Source organism: Buceros rhinoceros, unplaced genomic scaffold (genome assembly GCF_000710305.1).
Source record: "Buceros rhinoceros silvestris isolate BGI_N320 unplaced genomic scaffold, ASM71030v1 scaffold41823, whole genome shotgun sequence".
NCBI lineage: Eukaryota > Metazoa > Chordata > Aves > Bucerotiformes > Bucerotidae > Buceros > Buceros rhinoceros.
In genome coordinates, this window is record NW_010404963.1 from 220 (window position 1) to 11,614 (window position 11,395).

General features: G+C 40.0%; 1 protein-coding gene across 1 annotated transcript; it reads left to right on the forward strand.

Moving 5' to 3' along the window:
• Positions 1-1,439: 1,439 nt before the first annotated feature.
• Positions 1,440-11,203, forward strand: NTPCR (nucleoside-triphosphatase, cancer-related; the record flags this gene model as incomplete). The annotated part of the gene is made up of 5 exons (XM_010133550.1): positions 1,440-1,537; positions 2,054-2,216; positions 3,311-3,407; positions 6,116-6,325; positions 11,002-11,203. Coding segments are annotated over 5 exons (637 nt in total), but the record flags the coding sequence as incomplete, so codon positions are not given.
• Positions 11,204-11,395: the final 192 nt, after the last annotated feature.

Genomic DNA, 11,395 nt, shown 5'->3' on the forward strand with positions numbered 1-11,395 from the left:
CTAGTTCCATGTCATGCACAGTTCCAGATGCTGCTGCTTTGTCCCTAACTCCTACCCTGCAATTCGGTGTTGAGGAAAAAAAACCAAAACCAAACCACCTGGACAACTTATCCTGCTTCAATTGAACTGCAGCCATTAATAAGTTCTGAGCATTCATCTCTTCTCTAACTTAATTGTGATTTAGCACTTTGAGCCTAAGTAGTGCTCAGCTATAGGCTAATAATTGGTATCCCAGGTGGACAGGCCTTGGCTGAAGCAGTGGAGTAGTTGATCATGTTAGGGGAATCTGATTATTGTGGGGGTAGAACAAGATATAGTATGAGGGTCAAACTATAAGGTCAATAAAGAAGTAAACCAGTTATTACAGTTGCAAAGCTTGGTCTGGAAGTAAAGCAGTCGACCTAATTCTCCCTTTTTTTTTTTTAACCTTTTACAAATGCCTGTCTTGTCTGGAATTTATTTTAAATGCTACAGCTAGGCTGAGATAGCAATACATTCCACCCACTCCATTCTGCCTTTGCATTTCCATCAGGGCAGACCTCTGAGAGATGCAGAGGTTAGGCCTGCTTAGGCCTTGCCTCTGTTCATTTAACAGAAATTGAACGTACCATTTTGATTAGCTAAATGTATAACTTTAAGTTTTCTTAAACTTAGTTTGAGTAGTTTTAGCTTTCTTTGTCAATTTGCTGAAGTAACCAAATTAAAGATAACAGATCTGCTTAGCCAAATTAGTATAAATTCATTTGTAGAGACAAGGCTTTGAAAGATGGTAGATACTGATGGTGCCGCATTTGACATTTTATTATTGTTCAAATGCCAGGAATCCCTTTGGCTTTGATTTTGAAAAGTTTGCTTAATAGTTTGGCTAGGTGCCCCTGGAGCCACAGAATATTTTGATGTTGATATTGACTGCTAAGAAGGTAGTTCCTAAATCTGCTTGAAGTCTAAGGGAAGAATTTGGTATGTGCACGTTGAAATGATTTCTGTTGGCATCTTACATTTGGTCTACACTTCTTGTCTCCAGCAATTTGAAGGTTTATTCTGCAGGATATTTTTGTCTTCTCTTTGTTTTACAGAAATGGTTAACATGGTAACACTAAATTTTTGAGAGGTGATAAAGTTGAGTTTAAAAGGAGATTGTCAACGGATGTACTTGTACATCAGCGAAGGAGAAGAAATAGCTCCCTTTTGGGAACTGTAAGAATGTCTGGAACATGACCAACATTCACAACGTTCATAGAATGTAGATCAGACTGTGCTAGGAGACATCAGATGGCAAGGGTTTTAAGGATCTGTCTTAGGGTAAGAAAGTGCATTATAGGACCACAGCGTAATTCATGTGAGAAGCCTCTCTCTGGGCAAGCTGTTCCAGGGCTTGATTGTCCTTACAATAAAAAAAAGCTTTTCCCTGTATCTGTTCAAAAGCGCTCTTGTTTCAGTTACCGTAAGAAGCGTGTTTCTGTCACTGGAAGTACGTTTTGCCACACAGGACCTGATATCTCGGGAGCACCTAGTGTTTCCGATTTCCTGGACATAAGTAGAGATAGTGTGTTCTTTGTGCCTGTTAGGCTCTTGGTAACAGCTGTCGGCTTTGACTTGATCTAAAAGGGGGATGAACTCAGCTCTGTTCTTAAAAAGGAGTGAATACCAGTGGTAAAAAGGGAGATTTCATCAGTCAGTCTTTCAGCTAGCTTGGATATCAGTTGTGTATCAGTATGCCTCTTGTGTATTTACCTGCCCTGGGGCAAGCTTTGTGGACTGCCCACACACCATCTAGGCTAACAAGTTCAGTGGTAGCCTGGGATATTTGTACCATTCTGTTGTGACTTCACTGTCTTCTTAAAGGCTAATAAAACCTTGCAGCGTCAGTGCAGGATGAACTTTAAAAGGTACGTCTGTTCTTTCCTAGCGTTTAAAAAAAAAAAAAGTTTGCAAACTTAAAAAGTAATCAGTGTTCCTGCTGAAGTGAATCATTACTGTGGTGTTTAAAAACGGGATTTTAGTGTAAAAGAAGATTAATCTTGTCTACTTTTTGTTTCGTCTTTATTTTTAGGGGTTGGAAAGACTACTTTGATCCAGAAGGTCACTCAAGCTCTAAAATCTTCGGGCATTCCTATTGATGGGTTTTACACAGAGGAAGTTAGAGAAGGTGGCAGGAGAACAGGATTTGATGTTGTCACTTTGTCTGGAAAACGAGGTCCTTTATCTAGAGTCAGGTACTGAATTTTTAATAACTGTAAGTGGCTTACTGTTTTATGCTTCTGCTCTGTGCTGCCGGCATGTTAAATGCTCCTCCAGAAGGTGCTTTCCAGCACACATATGGCTCTTCTGGTCAGGTTCTTTGATCGGTTCTCGTGTCCTGGCTGATATCTGTATTGTGCGTATAGGTAGAGTTTCTGTTGCATAATGAAATATTGAAAATGTGCTAGGGAAGGGTGTTCTCTCTTACAGCCTATTTTGCACCAGATAGAGAAGCACTGCTGAGCCTTTCTTGCGAGGCAAAGTCTCTTTGGGATACAGTAAGTAGCTTATTGTAGGCAGGGAGGAAGATTTTTTGTTTCCACCAGCTAATTTATGGAGTCAAAAGTGGAAATTAAAAGGCAAATTCCATATAATGTTCTTTTAAAGAGCCACTGACTGGCCCACAAAGCCCACGTGAATTTTAAGAGGGTTTCAGAGCCCCCACCAAGAGAGGGACCTCTGAAGTGCAGATGGAATTATGGTCTCTCCCGGTTCACTGGAGGTAGCTTCTCAGACTTGGTGCAAAACTTAGTCTGTGTCCAGGTATGACATTAGCACCTCATTCAGACACAGTTGGTCTGACTAAATAATTTGCGTACTGCTAATAGAGGAGGTTCACCTAGTAGTGTGATGCAGCTCATGCAAACTGAGTATTTTTTCAAGATTGTTTAAGGGTTTTGCAGCCCATACTGAGATTTGGGCTACGGCTGTGATGCTGTCTGTCATGTCACGTTACCAAATTCAAAGATCTGAACTGCAGGCACATATTTTGATTTCAAATCAAAGGGCAAATACACCTGCTGGCTTTTAGATCCCATTGTCCTTCCATGTACTGTTCAAAATTGAGCTGACAGAGTTGTGAAGGTAGCTTATAGTTTATTTGTTATCTGAAAGTATGCTATCTGCAATATGACTTAATGGATCATTTAGAGAGTTTCCTTTTCTTAGAAGAACTAAGGGGATTTGACTTAGTAGGATAACTTCTTATAAATTCACTTGAAATGACTGTGGTGTATTCTTACTAAACTCATTGCTTAGAAGGAATTGTGTATCTCTCTTTCAACTTCAGTTCTGATTCTTCTGCTTCAAGACGTGAATATCGGGTTGGACAGTATGTTGTAGACCTTGTTTCATTTGAGCAGTTGGTTCTGCCTATGCTGAGAAATGTGAGTATTCAATGAAAGCTCCTGAAAAATGGATGCTCTATGATAATCGGTGTTACTGGAAGGCCCTTTTAGCGCACTTGCAGTAAGCGTGGGAAAAATCCTTCCCAAATCTTTGTTCGCAAAGCCAAGCCATGATGATGATTATTGTGGTGTTGGAGAGATTGCAGTCCTCTCTCATTCTTGATCTGACATTGTCCTATGAGCACAACCTCCTTGACCTGAGAGATAACCAACAGGAAGTTTCTTCCTATGCCACTGTCTTGCATATTGGAAAGCAAACAAAATGTATGAGTGGCTTACCATGCAGAACCGGGTGGAGTCAGTGCGTTCAAGACCAAGGCTTTTTGCTGCTACTCCTTTACAGCCTTTTTATCCTTCTTGCTCTGATTCCCATCTTCTTCCAGTAGAAGCATTTGTTTCTTGAATCCAGTGGTTATTTTTAATTACCACAGGTATAAGTACCTGCACACTGACAGGTTTTAACTGATAATAGCAGCCTCTTAATTTGGGATTTAGTCTACTGCACAAGGAGTGCTCTGACTGTGACGAGACTTTTCACGTAGTCTTTTTTCCTGTACTTCTCTAACATTCTGTTACTGCCTTTTTCCTTCTCCTTTCTCATGCTCCAACCTTTCCCCTCTCCAGAATGAAACAAGAATAGATCTGATTTTGGCAATAACATCACAAAAACTGTGCAGCAGCTGCTGAACTGTACTACTAAAAAAATCTGTTGTGATTTTTGTACACTAGCAAAGCTCAAGGGTCCAAGAAAGAAGGGACTTCTTAATGAACTTTGAAAGTAAAAAAAAAAAACAAACAAAAAACAAAGAAGTGCAAGGAACACTTCTTGATTTTTGTCGAGGAAAGTTGAAGTCTCAGAGTACGGAATCAAAGACATTTGGGGTGAGGGAGAAAGGAAATATGAATAAAATGGGACAATTTTTATATATTTAATTTCACTCTAATTTGGTGGACTATGTTAGTAAATAGAAGGATAGTTTAATAAAAAAGACTTCATTAAGCCAGTGTACTCAGAGTCCTTTTGCTGCTGCATTAATGTGAACTCCAGGAGAGATCTTGCTACAAGGCTGTTAGCAGTGTTGAGTTTTTCTGGTTGTTGTATGGCTTTCTGCATGTACAAGAGTGAGGAGAAGAAGAAAAGGGGCCAGCAGGGTCAGACAGCACATGACCCTGTTCTCATTGAAAGCGCTGTTAATCAGTTTTGTGGGAATGTGGTCGTGCATGTAGGTGGCACAAAACAGGAGAGGAGGAGAGTGAGGAAGATCATAGAACTGAAAGAAGAGGCAAATGAAGAATGAGGGCAGGAGAGTCATAGGTATGGTCTGGTTTGATCGGAAAGCAGCATGGAGTGGGAATGCACCTGTTTAGTGTTGAGGATGGCCTCAGGTCTTAAGACTTAGATCTTGTTCACCCAGTGAGAACAGGGATAGATCCTCTAGTGGATGATCTCTCTGGTTATGGAACTTTACCAGACAGAACTGAGGAGTTTTTTCAAAGCAAAATGCTCTTGTTTCTCAGTGCGTGATCTAGTGACTAGTGTTGGCTTTTTAGCTCAATGATCTATGAAGGGATTTTAGATAAAACAGTTACTCAGCAGGGACTTAGCTTGAAAAGACTTTAGGATGCATGTTATACAGTTATTCCACTTTTCCCTTGTGAAGGCTTCTGGAAAACATTTCGATTTTTTTTTTTTTTCCATCTTTTTATGTTCTGTATAATATGGCTGTTATTACCGGTATCTCTATTCATGGCTTTACAGTGGTGTTTGACTTGAATTCCTCCCCATTTCTGTAAATAATAGAGTACACTCCTCAGTTACTTTTACCAAGAGAGGGTAGGCAGTGCACCTCCTTTTCTGTTGAATAGTTCCTTTGCTTTCCAAGTTGCCTTTCCCCCAGTGGCTATCACCTGCGTTTTCTCTTAGACTTCCCTGCTGGGCACAGCACTCTGTAGCATGGTACTATTTGGCACAGGATTCACTTAATAAAAAAAGCAAACGGACCACAAATGTGGTTAATAATTGTGAGTATGGTGCCTATCCTACAGTCTAGGGGGATGGCTAGGACTAGAGAATAAGCTATATCTCGACAAAGAAATGGAAAATAACTTCTGTGATGTGAGAGAGGCTTGGAAACGGTTTGGTTGTTATCCAGATGGCTTTGAAGAAAGCTAGTTGTTCAGAGAGAAATGCTCGTTTTGACCCTCCTTTGACCCAGCTACAAGATGAGAAACTTCCAAATCTAGATTTAATACAAATCTGTGTTTTAAATACTTGTGTGGCTATTGATTTATTCTAATTGCATAATCTGATGAGAGTTTTGAAAAACTGGTGTCTCAGACTGACTGAGATTTTCTTAGTAGGCAAAGTGCAGTTCTTCAGAGTCTAAAAGCTCATATGAGACTATTGTGAGAATTCTGCTTTGAAGGAAAATTTATATTAAGGATATTTCCTATTGTATTAGTATTTATGCTGTACATGTATTTTCATCTTTCCAAAAATTTCTGCTGAAATAGAAATAATGGATCTATAACTCTGCCAGGAGCAGCTTTGCCTCTTCCACTTTCCCCAGTATTACAGATTGAATTGATTTCTTTTGGAGGTGTTTCTTTTATTAGCATAGAAATAACTTCTGTTGCTTGTTCTGAGTTCTTTTTTGTTTACAATTTCTTGATGCATTTTTCCACAGGTAAACCATGGCAATGATGCAGAGAAAAAAATTTGTGTCATAGATGAGATTGGTAAAATGGAACTCTTCAGTCAGGCTTTTATTCAAGCTGTTCGTCAAACGCTGACTGGCTCAAGGACTGTGGTGCTTGGAACTATTCCAATACCTAAGGGAAAGCCACTGGATCTTGTTGAAGAAATTAGAAGTAGGAAAGATGTTAAAGTGTTCAATGTGAGTAACATTTAATATCCGTAAAGCGCCTTCTGTTTTAGGTTGCTGCTTTGTATTCGAATCTGTTTAAAAACTAATTGTTGCTACCAATTGATAGCTGTGGGTAGCTTGTATGAAATAAGATTTTTAGTTTCCATTTTATTTTTAATGGGCAGGTGTTCACCTTATTTAAAAAAAAAAAAATCACATTTGGCACTGACTGTAGCTGTCTCACACAGCTGGCTTTGCTTGTGAGGGGCCATAGAAGTAAAGATGCAGTTATTTTAAAAGGTTTTCTTGCTGTAGTGTTATTGCTGTATAAGCATTTATTATTCCTAAGAGTTAAATCTTTTAAAGTCCAGTCAGATTTTAAAATTTGTTTGTTCCAGACTGACTTGCAGAAGTACTAGTGATCATATTCAAGAAAAAAAAGAAAAATAATATGGCAGCAGTGTTGCTTGCAGAAATTATGTCTAGAATAAAGACACTTGTAAATGGAGTGTATTTTCTCTGGAGTCAGTGAACCAGTTTTGGAATTCATTATGTTATTTTTACAGACATAATTTTCAGAATATTAGGACCTCAAAGTGCATTTCTGATCAGCTACAGGGAGGTTCTCAAAAACTTAGCTCAAGAACATAGCCTGTTCACTGGAATACACACGTGAAGTTTTAACATCTTTTAAGTGTCCTGGATGCTTCACAAAAACAAAACACACAAAAACGCAGCTTCCACTCCTTTGATATATTTTTCTGCTCAGTGTGTACTATCTGTAGCAGAGAATAAAGCTATATATCCAAAACTAAACTGTGCATCTCTACAAATTATAAATTCGGTAGGTGGACTTGGACATCCTGGCTTACTAACGGGGTAATAGGCTGTAGAGCAATAGAGCAGTATGCTGTTGCAGCTTGTTCTTCATCACGTGTGTGTCACAGTGACAGTGGTTACTGTGTTTTCATCCAAGTGAATGAGGAAGGAAAAAACACTAACACCTTTATACAGAATCGTCTTAATTACTGCAGAGAAAGCAAAGCCTTGATTTTTCTTATTCCTCTTCAACATGAGATCAGTAAAACTGGAGTGCTCAGAAAAATTCCTCAGATTTCTTTAACTGGTGGTCCCATCATCATCTTCAATTTCTGTTTTTTTTTTTTTAATAAAATGACTGTTCAATTAAAGCAATCCTAGGAGCAAAGACGAGAGAATATGCCTTTCCTCACATAAGCATTCAATTCCTACTGCTCCTTTCAGAGATAAACCCTAAGGTTTCCCACTGACAAGCTGAAGTGTGTTAGTTGTCAGGCTATTATTGAACAGGGAATGTGAGTTTTATATGACGCTTTACAGTGGTAGGACTGGGGAGGAGGTAATGGAGAATGCCTCCATGAAAGTAGCAGTCATTTGGTGCTTAGGCTGCAGTCACGGCAAGGCAGTAGCGTGCATTTGGCCCTCTCAGGGGAGGAAATAGAGTGCTAGAAAACAGCATTTGGCTTTTTAAGGAAGCTTTTGAGGCTTCCACTGTTGTCTTTTTATCAGCTGATGTTCTGAGGGCCTGTACCACTAAGCCCCAGGGTTGTTAATTGTATCAGTCTGCCAATACATCTTTCTCTTAAGTACTGAGTACAGCCAGCAAAAATCTTCCTGTAAATTTCAATGGAGCAGTGTTTTCTCTAGCTAAAAAAACCCCCTTTACTAAAAATATGAGCCATCCTGTTTATGCTGCTGAGATCAGGACATGCAGGTTTCTTTGTTTAAATAGACATCTCTGGTGAATCTGTTAGCCGAAAGCATGGGTGTGAAATGTGTGGCAGACAGCAGTAGTTCCCACGTGGCAGAGACTTGCTATGCTAAAGTCTTGTGCAGGAGAGCATCTGTCTCACTTGTTCCACTGACACGCTAGGTGCTCTTTCCCAGCTAGTTAAGACGTGTGCATGAGCAGGACCAGACCTGCCTGTGGGGAGTTACTGGCTGTAAATGTGTTACTGGAAGTAAATACTAGATCATCAGCTGTGTTCTTCAAGGGCTGTGCCGTGGGGAGAACCTGGAGTGCCCAAATAGCTCATGGTCAGTAATTTCTTACTAAATTTTATGGTGCCTGGAAGTATGCAGAAGTAGGCGGCCACCTTCCAAAAAAGTTCTGCCTGCTTTGTCACTTAGTGTGGAGTTACTGCATTCAAGGAACTCCAGTTTTCTCATCCTTTTAGCATTACAGGGACAGTTCTGGTGTTTGACGCTAAGCGCATAGAGACAGCTGTTTGGGGTTTTACAGTCCCTTCTGTCTTGAAAGCATATTCAGTGGGTGTAAATGGGCCCAGATGCCCCAAAAGCAGTTGAGGATTTGGTCCCAAATGTTTAATTTATTATTATGTTTAGAGTACTTAACGAGCTCTGATATTTAACACATTTCTTTCCATTGTTTCCTAATTCCATCTTGCTGAGAACTAAACTTCCCAGTGAAACCACAGGGGCTCTTTTTGCACTGCCCGGGTCTGTGTAGTTTTGCAGACATGGTGTCATAAACAGGATCAGATTATCCTTAGCAGCTGGCACATATTCATTTTCTTCCATTTTCCCATCTATTAGTTGTGCTTCCTTGAAACCTATTAGTGAAGTTTGGTTGCATATGGCTTTTAAGAAAGAAAAAAGTAATCAAATGGGTCCAAAGAAGAAAAGGTTCCATTTGAACAGGCTGTACAAGAGGGTTTTCCTTACTTTAAGGGAAGAAAGTTTTTGTCCTCTATTGTTGCCTACTTGGAGTCTGGGTGGTAATTTTCTCCAGATTACCTAAATGCTGAGTATAAGCAGCATCTACAGTTATTTTCAACTCCTTGTCTAAAAATCTACCCATCTGTTTGTACATTCAGTGCAGATACAGGGAGATTTGTTCTCCCTGGGAAAGCTGCCTGCACAGAATGTCTCCAGATCTTAAGAGGAGACTTGTATCAAGCAGCCTTTGTAAAAGTGTTGAAAACTTCTCAGCACTTGGCACTTTCTCTTTGCTGCTCTTGCTGCATTACTGGCATGTAGGTGTGGAAAAGGGATAGATAAAATGTAGTGTTGTTTTTGTTGGCTTTGAGACAGTGGGAAGAGCTATTAAATGTTCAGAAGGTCCTTTGAAAGTCAGGGCATCGGGACACTTGCTGTGAGGTTTAGAGTTTGGCTGATCTGTGCTCTCTGCCTGTTTACCCTGGGGTCTCTCAATAGCCCTACTGAAGAACAATTCCATTCTTTGTTGTCTTGCTCTCTTCGTTTATAGGTGTGAAATGATAATAAAACTGGCAACATTTTCAGACAGATCTTCCCTTTCATTCCCTTTTTTTTTAAATGTCACTTTTTCGTCAGTCCCGTGTTGAACTGCTCTTGGTTTCAAGTGGCGTAGGTGAGACCATCGTCTCTGGTTTTACAGTGTTGGTTTCCAGCATCTGGATAGGCTGACTGTGATGGTAAATAGCAGTAGGCTCCTAGGGCCAAATTCTTCAGGTAGGACTGTTGCATATTGACTACTTCTTTCTCCTGTTCAGTTTCGACCGTTGTACTGGAAGGAGTACAAACCCTTGTGCTCAGATCAGCTACAGGGAAGGCAGTGAAACCTTGCCGGTAGAGAGTTTTATGCCAGGCATAGTGTGGTCTCTCCTTCATCATCCAACAGCATTTCTCAGACTTTGTTTAAAATACAAACACACTTCTTTTTTTAGGCTCATCTGTCTTTGTCTGATTTCTTCCTGCCCTCTCTGCAGGGATCCAAACAGTGGGGAAAATTTCTTAGGCTTTTTAAAATGAGACTTTTGCTGACACTTCACGATTGCTTGTTAACCCTTTCACCACCTCGGCTGTCTCCCCAGGTTTTGGTTGAGTTAGTAACACATGGCACTGTGGGTCACTGGGCTCTATATCAGGACACAGTCTATTAAGAAAGGGTAATTTATACCACCCACAGCACCCCTCTGCCAGCTCTGTGCTGTATCTTTGCTGCACCTGGGAGCTGCCCTGACTAGCAAATGCTAAACTTGGCAGTTTACAGTAATCTGCATGCGCTGCAATGCAGATGCGCCCAGCAAAAGACAGGATACTGGACTATATAGATTTTCACGTGTACCGGTCTTAAAGACCAACATTTCATGGACTGGTCAGCCAAAGGTGTACCTCAGTGTGCTACAATAGCCCCCCAATTTTCTCAAGCAGTCTTATTTCTTTTTCAAGATGTTTCTATTCTGTAGTGCTAACATTTCTCATGATACTGAGTTGCGCTGCTCAGCCTGTTTTACTTTTTTTCGTGGTGTTTTTAACTGGGTCTGTCACCCTAATAAATACAACCCTTTCAAGTACCAAATGTGTAAGAACTCCACTTTATAGTAGGAAAATTAGATTTGGTAATTTTAAAGGGTTTCTGGTAATGATAAAAGTACATGCTGGTTCTTCGAGTGATTCCTGTTAGTTATTCAAGCCCTGAATAATACTGCAGAATTTCATGGGTAATTATATCAAAAAGATCACTGAATATTCAATTACACATGCAGGTTCGTGGATTTAGCTTATTGTGTTCTCAACAGCAGAAGACGGCAGGTGTTTGCCACTCAACATTCCTCCACTGAGAAGGAAATGCATTTGGATTTCTGCTTGCTTTGTTTTTGATGTAAACACTGTTACAGAGGTTATTAATCAAATTACATCAGTTTTAATTTCTCTTTCTCTAGGTCAGTAAGGAAAACAGAGACAGCATTTTGCAAGACATCTTGGCAGCTGTAGAGTCGTGCAGAAAATGAAGACCTTTTCTTGCCTGTAAACACTAAAGCTTTTATTTCAACATAGCATTACAACATTTTGCTGATGTTATAAGAGTCTGTCCTTCCTGCTTTAGCACCTGGAGTCTCTCTCCAGTTGCAGTATAAGAAGGATTATCTAGAATTTCAAGGAAATATCCTGTAGTCCCAAATGAGATTTACAGAATTCTACTTCAGGAGGAAAAATAACCAAGTCTACCATCTCCTAAGTGGCCAAGAGAGTAATTGATGAGAAGGTTGCATTTTGGGTTTATTTTCAAGTTTCTGATGCAATCCTGCCTTGCACCCCCTTAAAAAAATTATATAT